The sequence below is a fragment of the Phasianus colchicus genome, chromosome 11 (assembly GCF_987193195.1).
Source record: "Phasianus colchicus chromosome 11, bPhaCol1.hap1.1, whole genome shotgun sequence".
NCBI lineage: Eukaryota > Metazoa > Chordata > Aves > Galliformes > Phasianidae > Phasianus > Phasianus colchicus.
Genome location: NC_143446.1, coordinates 12,240,957 through 12,265,506, shown reverse-complemented (window position 1 = coordinate 12,265,506; position 24,550 = coordinate 12,240,957). Strand labels below are relative to the sequence as shown.

Below are 24,550 nucleotides of genomic sequence, written 5' to 3'. Positions count from 1 at the left end.
CCAGTGCCGACGCGGTGCGGCCGGGCGGGCCGCGACGGTGCCCGCCGGGCGAGGCGCGCTACGTGCCGAGGGGCGGTGCCGGCCGCGCCGGGCTCCTCCCTCTCCGAGGCGCCGCTCTCCGCGGGGTAACTCCCGCGTCGGGACACGTGGCAGAAAGAAGGGGCGGCGCGGGCGGCCGGGATTCCTGGGCGGCAGCCGCGCGGCGCCGCGCGTGCGCGGGTTGGGAGTGAGTAGAGCGCGGAGGGGGGGAAGGCGGGAGGCGCGTCGCGCATGCGCGCTGCCCCGGGTGCGGGGCCTGCCGCTCGGCACGTCCGCGCTGCGGGGGGAGGGGGCGGGCAGGGGTCCGCCGGGGGGCGGCGCGGGCGGCCCTCGGCCTCGCGGGGCGGCGGTGCCGCTCTCGTCGGGCGGCCGCGTCCCTCCCCCTTCGGGCCCTCCTGAGGTGAGGGGAAGGGGGGCGCGCCGGGCCCTCCGCCGCCTGAGGGGAGCGAGCTCCGCGCCCCGCACAAAGGGCGCTGCCCGCGGCGGGAGGAGGGGCGGCCGAGGGAGCGGGAGGGCCGGCGGTGGGGGGGGGGTCGTTCTGCGGGCCGAGGCGGGACCTCGAGAGCCGCGGGGCCGCGGTCAGCCACCGCCCGGGAGCGGAGCGGGCCGAGGAACGGCGCGAGGGGGAAGAGAGGAAGGGATTTCGTGATCGGCCGTCCGTGCCGTTTAATGCCCGCCGCGCGTTGCGGCTCTGCGGCGGTGACGGCCGCGCAGCCTCGCGAGGCGCCGTGCCCAGCTCTGCGGCTCCGGGCCGTTTCCTCGCGCCGATCCCCGCACCGCCGCCCCCGGGCGGGAAATGGCCGCGGGGGGGGGGGGGGACCCGCAGCGCCGCCATCTTGTGCTCAGCCCCCACGGCCGCCGCGGCGCTGCGGCCGCGAAAAGGGCCGGCGGCGGGCAGGCGGCCCCGAGAGCGGGGCGGGCCGGCGCCGAGCGGTCGCGGGGAGCTGCTCCGGGGCTCCCGCCCGCCGCGATGCGCGTGGCCGGTCACGGGGCGCCGAGCCAGGCGTGCTGCAGGCACTGCGCGGCCGTGGCGCGCTTCTCGGGGGCGTAGCGCAGCGCCGACAGCAGGAAGCTGGTAAATGGAGGCACCTCGTGTTTTCTCCACTTGAGCCTGTCCGCCAGGATGGCGTGGAGGCTGCGGGGAACGAGCCTGGAGATCCGCAGGAGAGCACCTGTCAGTGCGTAAGCACAGTACGTTAATGACACCCTCGAGAGCGGTAGGCTGTTGCTCCTCCCCTCACACAACTCGTCCAGATCCTCCTGAAGGATCAGTCCGTGTGCATCGAGCACAAATGAAACGTTCCCAGGATAGCAACACCAAAGTCATTCCTGTGGTCCCTGTGCCTGCCTGTGCACAACACAGAGAGCATTGTTGCCACAGACACGAGCCACTCATGTTTAATTTGCTTTGTGCCTGCTCACTCCGTGAGATTAAGGGCGCCACTACTGCCCAGGAAGTGAGCCTTGTCCCTCGGGTGCGTGGTGTAAATGCAGTGAGTCAGGTTAGGCATGTGTGGTTAGGCCAGTTTGGTTCTCACGGAGAATGAATATAAAACAAGGACTGTTTTTGACTCATCTTTTGAGCACCATAGAAGGAATAAATGAACAAAGGAGTTGAATGAGCAGGGAGGTGCTTGTTGATCTACAGCACTGCTGTTAGTGTGCAACATGAGAGGAACTGTACCTAGACAGGTGGTATGGGTGGTTAACATGAGTGAGGAGGAGGATGGACTGAATTGCAGGAGGATGGAGTTATGTAATGCCTTGAAGTCAAAGACGACAATTTCCAGCTTAATGAGTCAAAGGAATTGGGGAGATTAAAACAGAAAAGACATTACAGCTGGGTCAGAAGACTAAATATAGCAGCCACGGTGGAAGGATGAGAGGATATGAGTGTCCCATTCCTCTTCATCATTGTTCTCTGCTAGTGAATGGGTGAAATCCAGCCAGTTGCACACTCACAGCTTTCCTGCCATGTAGCTGTTTCCTGTTCTTATTTCCATTCTCTCCAGCTCCAAGGGAGGAAGGATAGACATTTTTTCCTTGCTGGATATTTACTATGACCATTTTTGAGGCTTCTGTATTTGCATTTATTGCTGGAATGCTTCTGGATTGCACAGGTGGCAGTGCAGGAAGCGTTACTGCGCTTTACGAAATCTCCACCTCTGTTCTGTCCTGCCTGTAGCCTGTGCTGTATAACATTACTTTTGGTGTTTTTCAGTAGTAGCCAAGGAGTGTATCAGAGATCCACAGTGTTTTTTAGGGTAAACTTCCCTTGGCTAATTCTTACCTGGCCTTCTGAAAAACTTTGTTGACTTGTTCCAGGAGAAAGCAATCTGGGGAGGGATTCTTCCCAGGAGTTCAATAATGCGAGCAACATGATCTGGACAGAGGAAGAGAAAACATGTCTAGGTACAGAGATGATGATGCTTCTGTCAGTGAAATGAATACAACTGATGGAGTCCTACCATCATCTCTGGAGAAATATTTCCCAGGTTGAGGATTAAATAGACATTCCCCCGTTGCCATTTCAAATGCCTAGAAAAGGAGTAGCATTGTTAATTCACTGACCAACTGGGACTTTTTCTTCCTTGTGAACCCTGATGGGAAGGGGAAGTGGCACAGGTACTATCACCCAAAACTGATAATGAAACATGAAAAGATTCATGTTACTTTGATACACCACTGTGAAGCAGCACCTTTAGTTGCATCAGGATGGAAACAAGTATACGCCTACTTCAGTCAAATACATGAGCTAGCATCGTACTTGCAGCATGAACTGCCTTAAGCATAAACTAATTACAGTGAATATGTCCACAGCATACTTTCAGTCCAAAGTGAAGGAGTGCAGACAGCCTGCTTTTCCTTCTCTGACTCAGCAATGGCGAGGAAGTTGTGCTCCACATGCAGTGTGCAGATGGGTGCTGAGGACATGCTACCCTGGACCTGCCAGTGTCAGTCGCCTTCCATGCATGCTCAGCACTGCCTCCAGCCCTACCAGGCAGCCTGTGCTCCAGATGTCTGCAGGAGTGCCATAGTCTAATCCAAGCAGCACTTCTAGGGCGCGGTATGGCTGGGTCTGTATCTCCTTAGAAAAAGGCTTATACTGTAACAGAAACAAACACCCTTTGGTTAGCTTCCATAAACGAGTAACAGTGATGCTTGTGGCCACAAGCTGTCCATGCAATCACGAGGAAGAACTGAAGGCGTGTAGTAAAGTGCGTGCAGGAGACATCAGACCATTCTCAGCCCTACTGGCGCCTCACTAAATTTACCTCCCAACATTTCACAGTGAACTTGTTTACAAATTTCTGGTTTACGGACTAACTGCAAGCTGGAGAAGGATCCAAAGCTGACATATCTCTGGAGTGTACTGCCCAACTCTAAGCTGGCAGTGATGAATGTAACACCTGGAATCAGTTTTACTTTAGTACACTCTAGGATAACTGCTCAGCTGTAGAAGGACTGACATGCAAGGTATGAAGGAAGTGCAAAGCATCTCACAGTCACAGGACCAAGACTTGCAGCAGACTCACTGTCCAGCATGCACTGCCCAGATCAGCAATTTTCACTTCTATGCTCATTAAATCAGAATCTTCTAGTTGATTGCCGGGATCACCTCCTATATGGAAAGGAGGGAGAGAAATCAGGTCTTTCTCCAAACCAACAGGTATGCATCACTTACCACAGAAGGTACTTGTAGACCTACCTGCCTTTGAAGTTTTTCAATCTAGCAATCCAAAAATGCTTTAGACAGGTGATTCCTTTTATCACCAATAAAATACCACTTCTGATTTTTGAGGGAGTGCAAAGGAAGGGCTGCTAACCAGTCACAGTCTAAGAAAATGTTATGGAAAACTGCAGCTTGCAGTGGAGTGGTGTGACAACATGCACCTCTCCTGCTGAAAGGTGCCTGCCTGGCAAGAACTGTCAAGGTAGCATTTTCACATACAGACCCTGGAAAAGGGTAATTTTTGTTTTATTGCTTTGTAACTCTCAACTTATGTCTGGTATCCTGCCTTTTTGTTCCTAACAAAAGACTCCATAATTTAGCATTTGTCGGTTACCCCAGGGTTTGAGGGACAAAACAGCAACATCATGGGAGAAATGCTTGTGGGAGAATATTATGGTAGAAAATATGAAGAGTCTCATTGCTGGGTGACTAAATCCCTTGAGAAACTCTCCAGCCTATGGCTTACCATATATTCACATCATTCTCTGAAAATAAATCATGTCTCAAAAGGCCTCAAAGAGACATACAAGTCTCCCACAAACCTCAGGAATACAGGAAATAAAAGAGTAGATGCGTCATACAGTTTTTTGATCAAACCAGTCGGTATGTATCCTATTCAGTAGCTGAAAGTACCAGGTGAGGGAACTGTCCTGTACTGGAAGCTGTAAGAATTGCTCTGAGGTTGTGCTCAGGTTATTGACAAGTGCCTATGATTTTTCATTGTTCTGCATGCACACCTTTGTGCAAGGCCACTTTTCTGTTGGTGCCCTGAGTAACTTGGAGGTTTGTAGTAAGAGAGACAGGAGAGGTCTCAGCAGTGCAGGTTGTCTGTGTTGTTTTGTACCGGTGTTGCGGGAGATGCGAACGCTTCTTAAGCTATTTGCACCTACTCTGCTGTTTCCACTTCTGGCAATAACCTCTTAAGTCTCTGTTCTTGCAATAAAACCCTCAGTGCTCACCTGGTGCCTTTAGCCTCAAATCTGTTCTCTGGCCACAGTCAGCAGCATCAAGCAGAAACCTTTGGAGGTTTTTGTCGTGAATGTAGAGCAGCACGTTCTCTGGTTTGATGTCTGCGTGGATAATCCGGCAGCGCCCATGCAGGAAGTGCAGGCCTGCTAGCACCTGTGTGAGCCGAACAGCACTCAGATCAGCAGTGTGACAGATATTGCATGGGTGTAGCAGTTGCACCCTGAAGAGCAGTAGTGTTGGCGGAGTGGTCCTATAGAAGCAGACACAAGTGGTTTCATCCAGAGAATGGCCAGCGCCATAGCCCCACACACTCGGCACAGCCAGTGACAGAGCATGGAGATCTGGCAAAGGACACAGTGTGAGAGTGCCCAGGTGCCAGCACAGCTGGGCAGGCATGGAGAGTTGGAAATAGGATGAGATAGGGCTATGAAGAGGCATTGCAATCACAAAGCAGAATTTTCTCCTGAAAAGCAGCTTTTGTTCACATGGCTGGCACGTCTTCAGTCCACCAAGCCTATCTGTTAATACAGCATTATCACTGGAATGGAAGTTGGGAGTCAGTTCTAGGGTGTTTGACGTGGCACAGGAGGGAGTCCCATCATGCAAGGAAAGAGAAGGGGTGAATCATAACGCAGACAGGAGGAGGCAGGGATGATGAGTGAGTACATGCAGAGAGGAATTAAGGGTACTGCAGGAGAGCCATGTAGGGAAAGAACAGCTCACGGTGGAGCAGGGAGAGCCTGGCTGTCACAGGGGAGAGATAAACAACGCGTGCAAGAGAAACACTCTCTATCAGAAATCAATAACAGTGAAAAGGCTACTAGGAGGTTAAGTTGCTCTTTTAAAACACTGGTCAGTCATAAAGGCTGGCAAATATTCTCTGTATTATCAAAATCTATTCTGGGATGAACACCAGCCCCGGGAAAATACCAACCTTAAATGGTAACTGTGAAACACAAGGAAAGATTTAAATAGCTAAACTGGAATGAATCAGAAGTAAATGCTGCCCCAATGCTGATCCAAAAGGGGAAAAAAAGAAAAAAAATTACAGTTTACACAGATAAGAGATCAAATAAAAGGCTTGGGTGTGAAACAGAGCATATCAATTAATGCCACTACATTTTCATCTAACTTATTCAGGTGTTAGTGGAGCTTCTTTCAAGGAAGAAGCAGATATTCCAGGAAAAGGATGGAAGAGGAAAGAGTTTTCTTTCTGTGTCCCTAGAAGGGCACAGAAATCAAGGTAGCAAATCTTCATTTTGGCAAGTCTGCAGATTTCTGATAAACCTTGGCACTGGCAGCAAAATGTAATATTAATTATTCGTAGACTCACTCAGGTTTCCTATTCCTTCGCTATTCACAGACAATGCATAAGAAACTCAGCTTTCACAGTCTGTTTGATCACCATGCCATATCCTTACAGGGGATGAAGGAAGTGTTGGCTCTGAGCAGGAAAACCTCAATATGGGTGGAGGACCAGCCAACTGAACCAGCAGTTTAAAAGCTGTGGGAAGGAATCAGCTGTGAGGCAGACCTTCAGCAGCCTTGGAATTACTGGGCAGACAGCAGAAGCCAGCCCAGAGCCCTGCTGAACTCACTGGGGCAAATGCTAGCAGGCTGGCATCACTACCATAGGAAACTTCTGATGATAGCAGCAGGACAGAGAAATACATGTGTTGTTTTTTTTTTTTCAACAAGAAACGTGTCTGTGGCAGTCTGTTCGTCTTGTGAACAGCCGAACTGCTGAAAAATTCAATAATTTGCTGAGGTGTGAATGAGATACAAACATAAGTGCCAACTCTGAGTCCCCTGGTGCAGATCTGCAGGTCCCTGACTCTTCACATCAGTGGTCCTGACCCCTTTCCAAATCCATTGAGACTGATCGCCATAGGCAGTAGCGCACATTGTATTACTGTGATTGTGTTAACCTCCCATTCTGCATTCTATTTGACATTTTTTCTCCTCCCACCCAAAATAAATAGCTACTGTTTTCCTTCCAATGGTATGTCTTTGGCACTGATTCTGTTGTCTCTTTGCAGATTCATGGCAGATGACCCCAGGATGAAGACTATGATGTGTTCCCCAGCCAGCACTCCCACAGTGCCCTCACCCAAATAGAACTCAGTTCTCTCACCTGCTGTAAAGATTTTTTCACAAAAGGCAAAGGCAATCCCTGGGCTGCATAGTTACCCATCAGAAATTGCAGAGAAGGACCCAGCGCCTCAAATACCAAGCACGTATGTGGGGAAGAGTCATGGATTCACCAACAGAGAGAATATGCTGCTACCAGCTTCTTGCCCTTCACCAGAGCAGCCAAACATTTCATTAGCCAGCCTCCCCTCCTCCAGCCACCTTCATGTTCTCTGCTCTAGCTATTGCCCTGTTCATCCTCCTTGTCAGAGCACAGCAGTTGGATTTTTGTTATCCTGTGACTCCCCAGCACAACCTTAGCTGATTGAGAGCTGCAGTTCTATTAGCAGAAGGATATGGAAGCCGTTCTCTCCAATCATTCTGAAGTCATCTAATAAACAGATGACGTTTTCTCCTGCCCGATCCTTCTTCTTCATACTGCTCACCTGAGGAGGAGATTCCAAGAAAACTGCAATTAGAGAACATATATGTGCACAAGAACATCTTGCACCCATTTTATCCTGTTCTGCAGGCTCTCTTCGAGGAGTTGGCACTTTATAACAAATCCCATGAAAACAATATCAAGCAAACCAGACTCCCAGAACACAAGCAAACTGTTACTATGGAGTTAATTTCTGTGTGCTGTCTTCCTCTGACCATGTGACAGCATCACCTTCATAGCACCTGAATAACTCAGACAACTGTGGTTGTCTTCAGTCAACTGAAGGATCTCTGTTCTACCAGGGTGCAGAGCAGCTTCTGCATCTGGAGCAGTCGAGTGAAAAAGGGTTGGCTTTTGGTGCAACAGAGATCTCTGATATTGAGTGGCGGGGGAAAAAGTGAACACAGATCTTTCATACAAGAACCAGGAGACATCAATAAACCTGGTACTTTGAAGGGTCAGAAAGAAACCAGAGAAGGTGGTCCTTCACACAGTGCATGGATGATTGATAGCAGTTTTTGTCACAGAATGCTTCAGGTGCTGAAGCCCACATTGGCTTGCAGGAAAGCGGGGCAGGAGTCTTGAAAATAAATCCACTGAGAATTACTGCTCATCACATCACCCTTGGCCCAAGAAACCTTGAGCTGTAAACTGTTCTTGGCCAGGGTAGTATTCAGTGGGAGCAGCAGCTCGTGCTTAGCTTGTCTTTTTCCCACATGGATGTCTGCTGCTGATTCAGGGTGCCTGGTTAGGCAACACCCCACTCTGCCCCAGCACAGGTGCTGTTGGTATCTCCAGTTCTTGCACCACCACTACACATTTTCATGGCAGACTGTACCATGAGTTTGCTCCCATACAGCACCGATTCAGCTAAAGCAATGGCTACTGTATCTATAACTTTTTATATATAAATATATATTTGTATTAATTGTATATGTATTTGTTTTTTCTTTCTGACATGGCTATAATTATGGGTGGTTTTGGTTTGCTTTTTGTGCAGCTGCCAGATCTATCTGTGCCAGCAGCAGGGGGTTTGTTCTCACAACAGAAGTGAGCACTGTGGAACCAGGGAGGTCCCAACTGCCTCCTCTGGCAGTACTGTGGGCACGGACCACTGTTCTGATGGAATTGACCCTGGGAACCAGCTCTATTCTGTTGAATGGAAGGCGTGTCTTTCTGAGAGAATTAGTAATAAATTAAGGGTAAGGCTTGGTATACATGTAGAATTGTGCTGATGTGTAGAAAAGCACCCTCTGATTACATTTACTTTTTACTTCCTCTTGCATCACTAAGTCTGTCTCATATCCTTTTGGATAGGGCCTGCAGATTTGCAGATGCGAACCAAGCTTTTCCCAAACCTGTTGGAGAAAGGCCTCAAAGTAATTTGAAAGGTAAAATTTAATGACTTTTATTCACATACAGCTGATGTAACTTCACATTTATGTAAACTCTAAGAATTATAACCATGAGCATTCTAGAACTAGCAGGTCAAGCCATTTTCAAAGGCAACTAGTTGAGACTCAGATCCGCGTGCCTAATTACTGCATCCATTAGCAAAAGCAGAAGGAAGCTTTCTGAGTTGAGAGGTTATATATTATGTTTGCTTTGTCCTGCATTTGTTTTGAAGATGCTTCCTTTTGCTTCAGTATTTATGTTGTGATAGAGCAATGATCTCCGAGCTAGGAAGTACACAAATATAGTGAAAACATTCCCAACTGTGGTTAAGAACAACATTGCCACATTTTCTTGTTGGTTCTGGTGGTTTTCCACCCTGTATTTCTACAAGTTCCTCTTATTTACTGAATTTTACGTTTTTTTCAGTCTCAGCTGAAAAAAAAAGGGCCAACAGGACAAGTGAGACACAGCCACCTGTCCTAGCATTAGAGGAGGGAAGGAGAAAGTGCCTCTTTTAGGGGTCATGGCCAAGCAAAGGTGATTTAATGAATTATCTGACATCGTTTTCCATTCCCTAACCTTGCTCCTCAGACAGACCTGGAAGGAGAAGGGACAATGAAACTGACACCTCTATCTGAATTCAGTGGCCACCTCCCCAGAGAAAGGCACAGAGCCTGGAAAGATACATACACATCTAAGGAGAGAGAGCTCATCCTGGGCAGCCTCAGCAAAGCCTTCCCTACTCTTCAGGACCTTCACAGCTACATTCTTCTTCTTCCTACAAAAGGAACCACAGCTGTAAGTCAGTGCATGCCAGGTTGGCCTACGAAGGGGGCAAGTCCTGCCCAGGAGATTGGCCGTCCTTCCCTGCTGCCCCATATGGCATCAGCCCCTCACCTCATGTCCTGGCACAGCCAGACAGTAGCAAAGGCCCCACAGCCCAACTCGCGCAGAGCCTGGTATCGTGCATTGAACACCTCTCCTTCCCTCACTGGGCGGTGGCCTCCTGTGGGAACCATCACCAAGAAACATTACTGATACCCTGCAGGAACCACTGAGGACAGCTCTCCCAGAGGAACGGCCAAATGGGTCTCTGTGGCCTCCTCTGGCATGGGAAGAGCCTGGTATGATCTCAGCTCTGGTCTGAGGACTGACCTGTGTGCTGCGCTTCCGGCACATCCTCCTGCACCTGCTCTTCCATGGCAGTGTCCCAGCAGGTCCTGGTGAGAGGGGACAGAAGCAGTGGGGAACCAGGCTGTGCAGTATGTGCAGGGCAATCTCCAGCTTTTTACTCCTTAGAAGAGAGACAGCTGCAGAGCAGCTGCACACACTGATGTACACAGCTCCCATTTGTTCTTCTAGTTCTGTTCTCCCTCACCCTATTCCTTTCCACCTGCTTCGTCCAAACCTGGAACTGAGCTGTTAGGAACATAGGAACATTTTTGGCACTTCAGAGAAGTAAGGATTATTTTAGAAGTTCATAGAAGGAAAGCTGGCAGGCTGGGCAGGGCTCCTGGCTCTCAGGTGGAAGTCTCAGGTTTCCCTGTGCCTTGGGCAGGCTTCCAGTGGCTCGGTGGAGACTGCAGGGACCCCTCCAGTGGCTGTGACACCCAACTGGGCAGAAGGCACTCTGTACCCCAACTTAGGGCTTTCACTGTCAGTAGAAGATTCACATCTCAGGCTGGATGCTAAGCAGAGCGTGCAGTTTAGAAGCTATCCTGCACATCTGTCTGCAGCATGGGGCCAAAAGCAGGGATTTGTCACTGAGAGTCGCATGATTCCCTACAAAGAGGCCATGAGGGAGGGGAAAGGCTGCTCCCCAGCATGTTTCTATGACAGCAAAAGGTACAAACATGGAGGCACTGCAGACAGACGGATACAACTGCTCTTTCCCTACTCCACAGCACTGTTGTGGAATTGGCTCAAGTGCAAGTCACCTGAAATAGAACCCCCCAATCCCCACATTGCTAATGGAAATACAGATTTACGCTGCCTCAGTTTGGGTACTGCAACCCAGCATTTCATAATTCAGAAATGTCACTTGCTGTAATGGCCAAAGCTTCATATGAACAAGTGTTGCCAGAGTTTGTGACAGGTGATAATAACCCAAGCAGGCCATTAGCACGAGTAGAAATATCAACCTTTAAATCCTTCAGAGTCAAGTTGCCAAAGCTAAGAGCTTGTACGCACTGCAGAACTTTCAGAAATAGTCCTAACGTGCTGGCAGCATTGGTGCGTGTCCTGTCACACGCCTCATAGCAGCAACCACATGACTGGGAGCTGCTCTGGGGCAGTAACATCTTACAGGTGCTGAAAAAGAAGCACAACTTCCTCAAAAAACTTTTCCTATTCCAGCACAGCAACAGAACCTGTAGCCTGCCTTTGGGCACCAGGTGAATTCTCAATTCTGATTTAGGCTCAGAATGGGCTTGGGATGGCTGTGTAGTCAGGGATACCCAGAACTGCCAGAGCTTAGATTTCTTTGTTCACCCTACCCCATGGAGCAGTGTGCAAGGAGCTCAGAATCCCTCTTCCTCCTTTGCACCTCAAACCTCAGCAATTGTACACACTCTTTTGGGCTTAAACCTTGGTCTCTTTTAGGCTTAAACCTGCAGGGTGCTACATGCCCATATGGCCACTGCCTTTGGCAAACATTTACTGGAGTCCTAGCTATGATACAGAGGTGAAATCAGAATTGTCCTTATTTGTGCACAGACATAGCCTATCAATAACCTTGCAAGCCCCTGCAGCACCCAACAGATACCTCTTCAGTCACATCTTTTCAGGTTTTGTCACATAATTAGAACAAGGAGTTGATCTCTAAGAGCTAGGCAAAAGCCCTGAAGGTTTTGTTTCTTATGTCACTCACCAGTCACCTACCAAAGGAAAAATGGGACATGAGGGTTCAGCATCTTCCCTAGATGGACTTCTGTGATAATAAGAGTCTTCAGTGGGAAAGAACGATACGGTGACCCACTGCTTAGGATCCAAAGTCAGACTCCATGAACATCAGACACATCCTAGCACTTGGGCTGATGGAGTTTTTGAGCTCACAGTGCCCTGCTGCCCTTCCTTAGGCGTGTGAGAATTCACCTTCTGCCCACTGTACTGATGTGGATAATCCAGTATAAGGTAAAGAGCATGGCTTTGTACTTTAGTATAGAAGACGGAAACATACTTTTCTAAGCTTTATGATAAAAAACAACAACAACAAAAAAAACCACAACAAAAAACCAACAATGCTTGTAAGTACTTATCAGTTGATATATTAAAGCCTTTTTTTTTTTTTTTTTTCATTAAAAGCTACATCACGCAGAACACACTGACTTGCTGCAGGCTTGGACCAGGTCAGAGAACTTCAGCCCAAAAATGGACTGGTCCGTGTTAGCTACAGCAGGGAGCAGTGATGCTTCACCTTGCCTGCATAGAAGGGTGCAAGGAGCCGCCCCACGACTTGCTATGCACCCCAGCACCTGGACCTGTGGAGTTGGAGTATTTAGCAGAGTGATACATGCCTTCATCTTCATCCAGCACAGACGTGGTAAGTCCTGGCTGAGTGTAGCATCCCTGCAAGTCACAACACACAGCATAAAAGCAGCCCCGTGGGCACGTGGGGCTCAGCCCCTGTGGCCCTGCGCACTTACCATGCAGCTCAGGAGGCAGGGGATGCCACCCCTCTCATCATCTGGCTCGTGCTGGAGCTCCCAAAAGTGAGATACCAGCTGGTCCTGCTCTCCTTTTAGTCTGCACTGCTTGGGAGGGTTGTCCTTGGGCCAACCAAACTTTTCTGCATCACTGGGTAGATGTGTTGAGGCGCAGGGTATCGGATCTCAGCACCGTTTCTGGGAACAACCTTGGCTGCAGGGTAGCAGGAGACCCAGGACAGCTGCGATGAGTTTCCTTTACTGCCGTTCACTGCACCTGTCTGTGCAGTCCTCTGCCTCAGCTGCCCTGGCAGCAGGTCTGTCACCCTGCTGGAGCTCCACGGTCTTCACAGCAACTATTTATAGAGGAAAATTCACCACTCTGCTGAGATGGGAATAGGAAAGCCTTTCCCCTCTGCAGTGGTTCCCGCTGCTCCCGGGAGCATGGCAGCATGCTGCATGGCCCAGCCTCGTAGCAGTGGCACCACCTCCCGTCTCTGCCCGGCACAGCGGTCACCAGCCCGTGCTTGGCAGAGGGGACACGCTGCCACATCCCTACATGCCACACTGCCTGTGCTCAAGGCACCTCTGCCTCAGCACCCTGTGAGTCACACCGGCTCTCCAGCCTTGGGGACGAGGCAGCACAGTTCTGCACAGATGTGCTGGCAGCACTTCCACTCAGCTGCTCGCAGGTTTTAGTGCAGTAACAGCTGTGACCCCCCCACCCCCACCCAGCAGAAGGAATGGGAAAGGACTGCAGCCTCACCGTGAGCCTAGGCACCTAGTACCCTTGCACCACTATGAGCAAGGGACCACACGCAGTGAAACCACTCCATACATTCCCCCTACGCCCACGTGCAGCAGAGCTTGGCAGCCTCAGTCTTCCCCTGGCTGGGGGCCCTGGTGTTGCGCAGCTCAGGTTTCCTTGCAGAGCCTGCAGAGATCCAGCCCCGGAGCAAGGGGTTAATCCTGCCCTGCTGCCAAACCCAGGCCGGGGCCTCACTTCTCCCCCTGCCTGTGCCCCTCTCCTCTCACCTGCCGCCCCCAGCACTAAAAATATCGTGGGAGGGGGCTGAGACAGAGCCAGGAGCAGGGCAGCAGCAAGGGAGAGAGCTCAGCTTCACAGGAGGAGAGCTCTGTAACCCATAAAAGGCCAGGAAGAACACACACATAGGTGAAGGCGGGACTTAAGCACAGTAGTGTTTTATGTGCACACACACACACACACAATAAAGCAAACCATCTATAACTGCTAGTAAAGAAAAGGAGCCAGCTGCAATTAGTTTAAGAATTAAGAGTTGTTAGAGAAATTCTGCTTTCTGCCTCACCCTGGCGAACACCAGCAGTGAGGATGAAGCACGCCTCAGTCTGCATCTCGCTCACCACTCCTGCAAAAACACAGCCAGAGCTGTAGCTGCCTGGGACCAGATTTGTCCCCACTCACATCCCAGAAGGCGAACACATTGTGGGTCATCACAGTATTGTTCAACACAAGTGTGACACACAGATTGTATATTAAAATTTATTGAATTATTGTGTAAGAATTCTCTTTATTAAAATCATTTGAACTCTAAACTGATTATTTACAGACAAAACCTCTTATATCACCAAAAGATTCCTACATCTCAGAACAGTATCTACAAACAGTTATTACACTATGTAACAAAATTCAGATTTTTTTCAAGCTTTTTATATTAATTATTAATTCCAATTTGAGAAAGACAGTACCTCAGGTGCTCTGAGCAGAACTCAAGGTGTGGCAGGGCACAAAAGCAGATCAGATCGTACTGTAACAGAGACACCAAGTTGCCTGGCTGGGAAAGGGCAGGTACCTGGACAAGACCAGGAGGAAGGGCTACGGGAACAAGCTAGGTATTCTGGAAACCAAAACAATCATTCTGACAAGAAAGGCACCAAAAAAGCAGCATCTTGCTGCAACTGGGGCATACCCTGAAAAAGAAATGGCATTCCACCAAGGCAGCAGGATCTAACAGCCCTCTTGTTTTCTTTAAAAAGAAATTACCCATCTTTTCTACTAAAGAAAAAAGCTTCCAGATACAGCCTACGTTTGCCACCAAACAGATGAAAGCAAGCACTCTCACATCTACATTGTGTGGGTGCTGGCTACTCCTAGCCATACTGACAGGAGACATTCAAACTCACTAATGACACATCTTAATACTGATCAGTTATCAGTGTTTCATGCAGACCACGGTGAAACTAAATTTATTTCTCCGACCGTAGTACAAAGCAGACCCCAAACCTGCCATCCAAGAACATCATCTTTCTGAGGACACGATTAACATGGTGACATCCCTCACAGCACTTACATTCTCCAGAGAGAGGCAGCTGCTTCCCACAGAGCCTGCTGCCTGCAGGAGCATCAGAGGGGCTCCTTCCATCCCCAGCACACCCAGCAAGCTGGTCAAGAAACCAGGCAGAGACTGGAAGAAACGTGAATTATGAGAAATAATAAATAAGTCTTCCCTGCACTAGGGAATTTTATAATAAAAGCTGTTTTGTGCAAATTTCAATGCAACAGAACCCTGTTGTGGTAATGGATTTTACCACAGGATCGTGGTGTGGACGGAGAGAAACAGGGCCAAGCCTAAGCACCCAGAAGGGAGCTGCAGCACATGCCCACAGTGAGGAGGATAGTGTTACCTAGAACTCCAAAGACAAGCAGTGGGGAGAGATGGGCACCACTCACTGCCCCTGTCCTGGGCAGCGCCTCCCGGTCAGCTGCATAGGGACAAACTTGGGATGTTAAAGAAATCACGTTTAGCTCTACTCTTACGTCTTGATTATTGCTTTGATAAAACTTTCACAGATACGCTCAGAGAAAGTAAATAATCTCCAACACCCAAAAGCACTACTGAGAAGTAAAGAGGATGTGGAGCCCGCCTCCCTGGCAGCCTGAGCCAGCTGTGTGGACGGAATTCATCCGACCACAGCAAGTAACAGCAGAGGAGACACAACAGAACACAGAGCTGCCAGTGCAGAGCAGGAGAGACCTGGATCCCCAGGAGAGCTCCTGAGTCTACCTCCCTTACTCATGTGAGGTGAATCTAGAATCAAGTCCTGTGCCACCTTGTTCTGGGAAAGCAGAGAGAAATCCCACAAAACCAGCAGCAGCCTACAGCACACGGCTCCTGGCAGACACTGCCAAGTCCTTTCTTCCACCCAGCTTTTTGGGGACTAATTTTACTGGGTTCTGTTGAGACGGAGGTTTCAGAGAAGCAAAGTTCCCACCAGTCCTATGGAATGGGGTGGTCAGGCAAGAGACAGACACAAACTGGTGCCCTCTGGGAAAGGAAGCTGGCAGACACTGAGCTCTTGACAGGGCCTGCTCAGCAGCTGCTCTGCACAGCAGGACAGCAGCACCCTAAGCACACAGAGTACCTGGGAATTCTGCTGAGAGGAGAGCTCACGGGAAAGCACTGGCTTTGCAGGAAGAGATGCCAACACTAGCTGGTTATATTGCTTAGGAAAAAATCCTGCAACTGCACAGTGCTCACACAGAGCCACATGGCTGATTCACAGGCCTGGAAATGCTGCTATGCACAACGCAAAGAGGCAGGGACATGATCCTGCCCTGATCTAGCTCTAGTCCCTCCAGGCCTGCACAACCACCACCAGCAGTGTCAGAGGAGTCAGACCTGATCTGCCTCAGAGATGCAGGACATCAGCTTGGACTCAGTGGGGGATAAGAAAGCGAAGGATAGCCTTTAAAACTGGAATTCAATCACTATGGGCAGAGTGCTGTGAGATTCCTGACAGCTCTCCAGGAGGGAGCAGAGGCATTCCCAGCTACAGCTAGAGGCTAACGGCACACCTGCTCTGGCCTTGCTTTCCTTGCATCAGTCACTGCTGTTTGCAGGACACCAGATGCTTTTCAGGAATGTGGTTGTGCTTCATGGCTCCCTTGAATTCACAGCTCACCAAATCACCCTTCTGTGTGCCACAACAGGAGAGTTTGGGAGGTGAAACTGAGGTGTAAGGCAAGTCTAACAGGAACACACAGCTAAACATCAAACTGAGCTGTGGGGAAAAGCAAGCTGCTGTTATGACAATGGAGACATCCACAAGTTATCCCTGCAGACAAAGCAGTGGAGAAAACTTTGCTCCAGTGCTGACAGACGTTTGTCAGTAGAAGTGCACAGAGATGCTTCTCCAAGAAAAGCTTTGTCTCAAAGCCACAAAGTTAAACATTCTCCTTTAGTATTTAAATACATTATCCTTCTGAGAGTATTTACAAGTCCAGTTCAGAGCAGCAGAACAACCAGATACCAGAGGAAAGGGGAAGTGGCACAAGGCATTGTGCTTTTCCAAAGAGCAGGACAACCCCTGAACTTCTGACAGATCCAGGGCTGGGTCAGTGGAGATTGGGATGAGCCAGACAGCTGACTCCTCGCACACTAAATTTGTCCTGAGGGGAAGGGCGAGGGGGTGGCCCATTTACAGTGGGCTCCTGGGCAAGCCTGCGTGCTGGTGAACGTATCTCATCCAAACAGACGTTGCACCCAAGTAGTAAGACCAGAACACTGGGCAGCAAGAGACCTTTGCCATTGGTCCCTCTCCTTTTTACATCCAACATCCAGAACCAGTGAAAACATTGCTGCAAAAAAGCTTCTCAGGTGGAATAGAGCAGGAGCGCTCACTAATCCGTCCAGATGGAGGTGAAGGTCAGTGCAGCTTTAAGATCAGGGGAAAGCTTCCTGTATCCCCATTAAAATGAGCAGCCACAGTAGGGGAGCCTCCCAGCAATAGGCAAGGGCACCCACACAAGGCCAAGGACTCCACAGACACGGTGCTTGGTGCTGCCACCTGGCTCTTCAACAGCAGCATTTAGAAGCTTGGCACATTCTCGTAATATCTGTAGGAAGGAGCTGCTTGGTCCCCTGAGACTGTCAGAGGAAAACTGAAATTCATTTGTTTCGCTTTTTGAAAAGAAAAAAACAAACAACTTTAAAAAAATATTCTCTGAGATGCAAGGACGCTTGTACTTGGCATTGCCTTGGCCAACCCCGTTCATGTCACTTGCTGGCTCCTTGGAGAGTCTGGTTCCAATGACAGCAGGACACCCTGCATACAGCTAGGACGAGCACTGTCCCTGTCCAGCCAGGGGAGAACAGTCTGTCTGCACCTGTCACAAATCTGTGACTTTATTCTCCACGGCTGCTGCAATCTGTTGTAGCCTATATCCAAGCTGCATCTTCTGTGCTGTTGGGTCTTCTTCCAAAGCAGTAATGATCTGCAAGAAGACAAGAGCTCACTGGCTGTCTTTCTCCAGCATGCAGCACTGCTGGCTGGAGATAATATTAAACATAATAATATTAAAAAAATGCATGTGAAATGCTAACAGCCCCCTGGGTTAGAGTCAAGTCCCTTGTTTGCATGATGTCCTCCCTCCCTCATTGACAAGAATAAATTAAACTTATGACATGGAAGTTATTTATGTCAGTGAAACAATACGCAGCATTACAATGAACTGTCTGCTCTTAATAATTTGGGGCTTTTTTTTTTTTTGATTGGATGGTAAAAGGTTGTGTTCATACCTGTTGGGAACACACTCACCTGGTCATAGTACTTATTGATGTATTTGTACAATTCATGCAGAGCCACCAGGGAATTGAGGTCACCTGAGTAATTCTGAATAAGAGAGGAAGTTAGATAAAGTTGTGACATCTAACAATTGTTCTTGCAAATTCTGTGTCCTCATAACTAATAAGGAAATGTACTGGAGTCACTCCCAGCACAAAGCAATGGGAAAGAGAATTCACCAGCAGTTCCTAGGGAAGGAAAAAAAAATAATCAAACATACTCCTAGCCTGGAAGCCCTAACTATGGTGTTCTCTCCCCAGTGATACCATGAAGCAAAGCAGCCACTGGGAACAATTAGTATTTCTGAGTAGAACAGCACACAGCTGGAATATTTGATCTTGGCATTACTAACTTCCTATTAGATGCACAGATGAATGGCTGGTGTGATTTCTGAAATAAATACGTTTACTTACCCGTGATAGCTCAGCCAGGGCAGAGTTCATCTCCTGGTCACTGGCAGAGATGGTCTGGCGAATGTCTGCATAATACCTGCACAGTGGTACAGAGGCAATTACCGTCATGTTCCTCCTAGCATCCTTCTTAAACTATACTCCCCACACCCACTGCTTACCTTTCCACCATCTGTTTGTAGCGAGGAATGTCCCGGGCATAGAGCAGCTTATTGATCGGAGAGTCCTTGAACATCCAAAACAAGAACTTTTTACACATAGCTCCTGCACCACACAGCGTACAAACCTTAGCAGGTGACACCATTCTATTCTCTGTCACTTGTCCAGGATCTGGAACTTTGGCCCTTCATGCAGAGGCACTTCAAATACTGGCCTTCCTTCTGGTAACACAGTCTGAGGAACCATGAAGTTTGCTGGTGAAAGGACCTCTGGGATCTCCAGTCTACCTTCTACCATACTGTGGACCAGCATGGTATCACATTGGTCAAGGGCTTCACACAGACTAACTCTGAAAACCTCCAGAGATCCAACTCATCTCTGGTGACCTATTCTACTCTTGGCACAGGGAGAACAGTGGAGGCAAATAAGTATTTTTCCAATGGCCAACCTGACTCTTGAGATGCATTCTGTGACATACACTGTCTGCTGCATAGCATGTGTGCTCTGTACCCTAAGTAGATGCAAGCTGCAAATACAGAGCACCCCAGGATAACTTGTGCTCTAAACAAAACTCCCCACAACACAGGTGTCTGCATTGAGCTACTCTCCAGTGCTCTAGTGGCATGTGAGAGGAAGGCACAGGCCCGGCAGGCTGTCCTTGCAGAACACAGAGGTGCTGCCTTCTTGAGCCAGCACTGCTCACACAGGCTGTGCCAGCCACATGCTGCTACCTCCATACTTACCCGCCCTAGCTTATGGTCAGCAATGGTACAGGAGTCCATGAAGGTCTGTGCAATGACCAGGAGCACAGCATCTACATTATCTGATGTCTGCACATCAAAAACAAACTGGGGATTCTTGATGATGTTGATCCAAAACCGCAGTGGGAGGCTGCAGGGAAGATGGAAGCATGACATCTTATCAGCACAGAAAATGGCTGTTGTGCTGGAAGATATTCTGCACATACTACTGCTCATACCCCAGATTAGCCCTCACAGCAAAACCAGCTTTTCACACTGTACTTTACTGCCCTGCACTCTCATTATGCTTCTCCTCAGTAGGCAGTGGCTGTCTCTTTGAAAGCGGGTAGCTCCAAATAGGTTAGCAATGCCTCCACCACGGCCCACAGGAAGACCATACCTGTTTGTCTTCCAGATATGGATGGTCTCAGGGTCTGCAATCCCATAGTGTAATGCTTGCTCATCCAACAGATCAAAGAAGTACTTGACTGCCAGAGGGACAGGGCGGCTGGTACTGAGGATCACCTGGAACAAGTCATCCACAAACTTCTGCAGAGTGCCCTGTAGAGATACGAGCAGGACATGGTCATCACAGGTAGAGGAGAGTGGAGAGCCCAGGCCAGGTTACCCTTTTTTGCTCAGCAATGTCCTTTCAGTGATCCTAATCAATGTCACATCCACTGCAGGAAGCAACAGTGGAGAAACGAGGCCTCAGAGATGCCTGGAATTGAGGCCAGGCTAAACTCTGTGAACAACCAAAACACAGAAGACAATTGGACCCACTCAGAGCCAGTTTGGGCAGTTACTACAGGAGAGAGCGCCTGCAACATTATGGGTTGGCACTGCAGTGTAGAGACTGACCAGTGGAGGGGGACTGCCGACTGCCAGCTGCTGTGTTGAGCCAGACAGGAGCAAAGAGAAAGGGTTTGTTTGCTCAGCAGCTAGAAAAAAAGGTTGTGGGCAGAACAGAGGCACTGCCTGGCAAAGTGCCTCAGCTGTCCCTTGAGGAATTGCACTTCTGCAAGCAGGAAAGTGGATGCTGAAAGCTGATCCTTTCTCAAGAACAGAGACTAAGGAACAAGTTCCTGGGTCAATTTTTAACAGTGATACTGGAATAAAGCAAAAAGGAGAATGTAAACAGGTGCTATACCTGATTTATGATTGCAGCTGAGTCTGTGCATGGCTGATGTGTAGTTAGCATCATCTTGCTGTAGGAAGTGATCAGGTCAATGCTACCTTTTGGGCCACTGATGAAGTGGAAATCAAGCAGACCTATGAACCCCGTTGCCAATGCTACCAAAAACTACTGCCAAGCATTAAGCACCTACTTTTATCTGTGGCACCCAGAGATGATAAACACTTTTCATTCTCCTAGAGGCTCTGCAAAACTTAATGCATTAGTAGGAATAAAAGTTTGGTACTGCACTGCTAGGCTCTTATCTTCATATATGTCCCTGCAGTCCTTCAGGGAGATATGAAAGAAGGTAAGATCCTAAGTGCAACACAATCTGTGCTTCTTCTCACCTTCATAGAGAGCAGACGTGTCAGGTAGATCTCTGGGATTGCCTTGGCTCGCTCCCGATCTCTCAAGCTTCCACGGCGATGCTTGGGAAGCTCTGGCTCTTCTGTTGGTTTTACCAGGTGCCAAAGTTTTATCCCACCTTCATCTGCATCCTCCAGCATAGGTGTTTCTAAACAGGCAGTTATTTAAAGACAATTTCTGTACTGTTCTCACCTTTCTGCTCAAAATTCCAATTTCCTGACAATCTTATAAGGTTTCAAATTGCCCATCAGCCTTTTATAGCAGCATAAAGCTAGGGCTATGGCAACTCTTGTCCCACCAACTTGACAGGCACTATGAAATTATTTTATAAGAATAAGACATCAAACTCACTCTCTCCTGGGATGTAATCTTGATTCTCTCTATGGATATGCTTGGTCAGCCGTGGAACCAAAGCTACTGTTGCTCCATCAGGCACCTGTACACAAGCAAAAGTCAACATTCAAAACAAACAGCATGTTTCCCATCAGCACAACAGTCAAGTGCTTGTAGAGCAAAATAAACTCTGAACACACTGTAGTGTTAATAGGAGCAGGGATACTGGGGCATCACCACTGTCTGTCCTGATGGAGGGAGAATCTAGTTTGTGCAGACTGAACAACTGACATACAGAGAAAATGGCAGTGCTCAGGGATTGACATCATTCACATTCAGAAAAAGTATGACATACTGGTGCAAGGTAGGTCAAAAATCCTCTTTCCAATCCTAGAAGCTACATCGCAGACCAATGCATTATCACCTGCTAACTGATTTGGACTGGAACATTAATGAATCTAGCAGCACTGCCCTCAAGCTCCAGACCTGTCAGGTCTCAAGTGCAGACTAGGCAGAGGACTATGCTGGTTGAGAAATTACAGTTCAGGACACAGTACTGACTTCATTTGAATATGCCACTGTGACGAAAGCTGTAGTACTTTTACAGTAATCCATGAGAAGCCAGAGTCATAAATGGGATATAACTGTGTGTAAAAGAGGAAAGGGCAGATGAAGCAATAGTAGAGTCAGTTCTGACCTTGTAGTGCTGAAGAGTGTTCAGGCGTTTCCAAGTTCCTTGAACAACAGATGTCACGTCCTCATCAGACAGTATCAGATGACCTGCCAGCCCCGATCTCCACTCTGCAGCCATTAAAGCACAGGAAATGGAAGGAAGAAAACAGCAGTTAAGCTGAGGCATCTCTGAAAGTCCACTGCACTTCAGCCTGAACTAGTGGAACTTTAAGACAGAAAAGAGACAAAATCCTCTCTGATAGACATTATTTAAATGTTACACCACTGACTCCACTGGCAGCAAGAGCTGGCTTAGGACTACAGCATCTCTACACTCAAATAGTCTTCCCCTCCCATACACATTCTCTGTCCATCCCCCACCCCCCACATCCTCTTTCTCAAGCCACTGCCATGATTCAGATCTAGCAAAGAACCCCAAGCACCATGAAATGGAAGGGGCTGGACTTCAGTTGCTTCTTTCCCACCCCTGCCTCTTACATTTATAGCCTTTCCTATGACATGCCATGTTGGGTCCAGCAAAAGTACAAGGTCACCAGTCAGGAACTCAGCAGAGAGTGACAAACTTCATGCAGACGTGGGTGCTGTGCACAAACAACCACTTTTCCATGTCCTCATTAAATTTGGGCACCAAGGAGTTCTGCTCACCGAGATCCAGGGTGTCTGGGTCTGGTCGATGACAGTACGGCATCCCTTTATAAATCTGATCTAGGATTTTCTCCTTCACTTGTGTTATGGTGTCACAGTCTAGCACTTTAGCAGAAATCCCCTGGGAGTCCTCTGCCCCTCCTGCAGCAACTCCTGCTTGTGTTAAAGCATTTAAAGTCTGTGGAACAAAAGCAAAGGTCACAGCTACTCTGACACATCTGACACATCTACACTTTTGACGTCTGGCATTAAAGCAAGTTAATATCTATTCCTTTCACTGAAGGGGTTTCAGAACAGAAAATGGCACATATCGTTGAACACCATGTTCCTGACCTTGCCCTGAAAGCTGGAAGCCAGTTTAACTGTGCTGGGGAGAGGCTTCCACCATTGCCATCAGTGATTTTATCCCCTTATTTCCAGACGCAGAGAGTGGCTCATACACCAGATTACTGTGATGGTAACTCCTATCAGCTAGGGCAAAAATGCCCGACTTAACAGAGCTCTCGCTCAGCTACACCACTGTGCTACTGGGAGAAACCTGGCTGCCAGGAGACAGTGGCAGGATACTGTACTTCTGCCTTGATGAGGAGAGACTCTGAGCCTTTCACACCAGAGGGCCCACAGGGAACAAAAGATTTGGTGCTTACCAGAGTGCGATACTCCAGGTCCTCCCTCAGAAGGCGGTTGTCATTCAGGGTGTATTTGGCTTTCCCTGTCACCCAGTCGACAGGCCCCTTGTCCACCTGGTGCTTGATTCCTCGAAACAGCATGTAAAGTGGTTCCCCTACAGAGTCCTGGCACAGAAGGGATGGAGTTTCACCTGTCAGGAATTCATCTTGTTTCCCCCAACAGAACCCAGCAGAACCCAACAGCCTGGAATCACAGACTCCCAGGTAGAGAGAGGAGCAGTGGGTCAGAGGACGCCAGGAGATACAGCAGTTACCACTGCAGGCAAAGAAAGTCTCTGCCAACAGCTCCCACTCCAAGCACAGGGAACATGTAGGGACTACGCTGGACACATAAGACAAAGGCATCGCTCTGTCTCCATGCCACTAATCAGAAGGACACTGCTTGCCACTCTCAGGAGAGGAATTAAATCAGGGGGCATCCTCCCCACACACAGAGCAGCCTATGGCCAGTGTGCCTTACATTGTGATGATACAGGAGCTACACTGAGCTCTCTCCATGATCTAGCGAGGCATCCTGAAACATGGACTGGCATTAATGCATCTGTCTTCCCCAGTAACTTCTGAAACACAGGATGCCTCTGGTATTATTTCAGCTAATAGTGAGAGACAGAGCAAAGCTTTGACTTTCTCTCATCTCTTGGCCATTTTATTCCAGAAAGACACAAAGAACTCACCCTCACAAATGCATACAGGCAGATGGACATCCAGTTGGTTAACAGCTTCTCTACCACTGTTTCTGTCCTGAAAGAGAGCATGGGGCTGGTCACATGCATATAGTGCACAGCAAGGATGAAATTGGAAATGAAGATCACCCCTTCTGAGAAAAGAAAATGCTAAATAATGATAAACGATCAAAAAAAGAGGGAGAAAAAGTAAATTACTTTAGGGATGAGTCAGGTTAAATCCTTTCGATCCCAGTTCTTATTTGAGGCACTTTTTAGCCTGAAGGAGGCACCAAATGACAGAAGTGAAGTGAGACAGACAAGGAGGGGAGAGAGGACAGCCTCCAGCAGGTCTCAAACAAAATAAATTCATTCAGATCAGAAGGATGCACTGGACAGGAGGCTAATGGGGATCTGAACACAGAAGATATTTCAGTTTCGTTTCCAAACATGGCATGATTGTGAGTCTAGGAACCTCTATACAGCAAGAGATCCTAGCAGACTTGGCAGTCCCAGTACTTGTTCTCAAGAAGAGCACTAACATACAGCAGCTGCAAAAGAACAGGAAGCTGGGGTGGGCAATGCCAGCTTCTTCTCTCATCTTTTTTCCTCCCTGCCAGCTGCTGGCTGGGGTAAGGGGTACCATCATTTCTGCTTCCTCCTGTTTGGCACGTGTTGCCTGGTCACATACTGGTTCTACAAATGCAGCTCATACCATAA

General features: G+C 48.7%; 2 protein-coding genes and 1 long non-coding RNA gene across 16 annotated transcripts in view; 1 reads left to right on the top strand and 2 right to left on the bottom strand.

The window, feature by feature from the left end:
• Position 1: 1 nt before the first annotated feature.
• On the top strand, positions 2–18,766 carry LOC149916443 (uncharacterized). 4 transcript variants are annotated; one of them, XR_016470131.1, is made up of 5 exons: positions 2–226; positions 6,781–8,704; positions 9,300–9,506; positions 12,012–12,249; positions 18,694–18,766. It is a non-coding gene; the product is annotated as an uncharacterized LOC149916443 (long non-coding RNA). The 4 variants fall into 4 exon arrangements; XR_016470130.1 differs by lacking the exon at positions 18,694–18,766 and adding an exon at positions 14,597–14,683; XR_016470128.1 differs by lacking the exon at positions 18,694–18,766 and having other exon boundaries at positions 3–226; positions 12,012–12,362.
• Positions 979–9,923, bottom strand: LOC116239584 (SRSF protein kinase 3-like). The gene is made up of 11 exons (XM_031609708.2): positions 9,864–9,923; positions 9,606–9,714; positions 9,399–9,486; positions 7,230–7,317; positions 6,876–6,982; positions 4,732–4,894; positions 3,576–3,661; positions 3,038–3,145; positions 2,508–2,577; positions 2,330–2,422; positions 979–1,211 (listed from the first exon to the last, which is right to left on the bottom strand). Exons 1-11 carry the CDS (start codon positions 9,907–9,909, stop codon positions 1,024–1,026), a joined length of 1,146 nt encoding a protein of 381 aa, XP_031465568.2. The 5' UTR covers positions 9,910–9,923; the 3' UTR covers positions 979–1,023.
• Positions 14,786–24,550, bottom strand: part of PLXNB1 (plexin B1) — a 67,541-nt gene continuing 57,776 nt past the window's right edge. For all 11 annotated transcript variants that reach the window (XM_090148269.1, XM_090148271.1, XM_031607150.2 and 8 more), the window contains 12 exons: positions 23,843–23,909; positions 23,127–23,273; positions 22,480–22,657; positions 21,839–21,942; positions 21,160–21,244; positions 20,790–20,956; positions 19,666–19,826; positions 19,269–19,416; positions 18,528–18,592; positions 18,370–18,445; positions 17,930–18,004; positions 14,786–17,606 (listed from right to left, as the gene is read on the bottom strand). In XM_090148269.1, the coding sequence (XP_090004395.1) occupies positions 17,502–17,606; positions 17,930–18,004; positions 18,370–18,445; positions 18,528–18,592; positions 19,269–19,416; positions 19,666–19,826; positions 20,790–20,956; positions 21,160–21,244; positions 21,839–21,942; positions 22,480–22,657; positions 23,127–23,273; positions 23,843–23,909 (1,378 nt within the window). In that variant the 3' untranslated portion in view covers positions 14,786–17,501. The remainder of the gene's footprint in view (positions 17,607–17,929; positions 18,005–18,369; positions 18,446–18,527; positions 18,593–19,268; positions 19,417–19,665; positions 19,827–20,789; positions 20,957–21,159; positions 21,245–21,838; positions 21,943–22,479; positions 22,658–23,126; positions 23,274–23,842; positions 23,910–24,550) is intronic.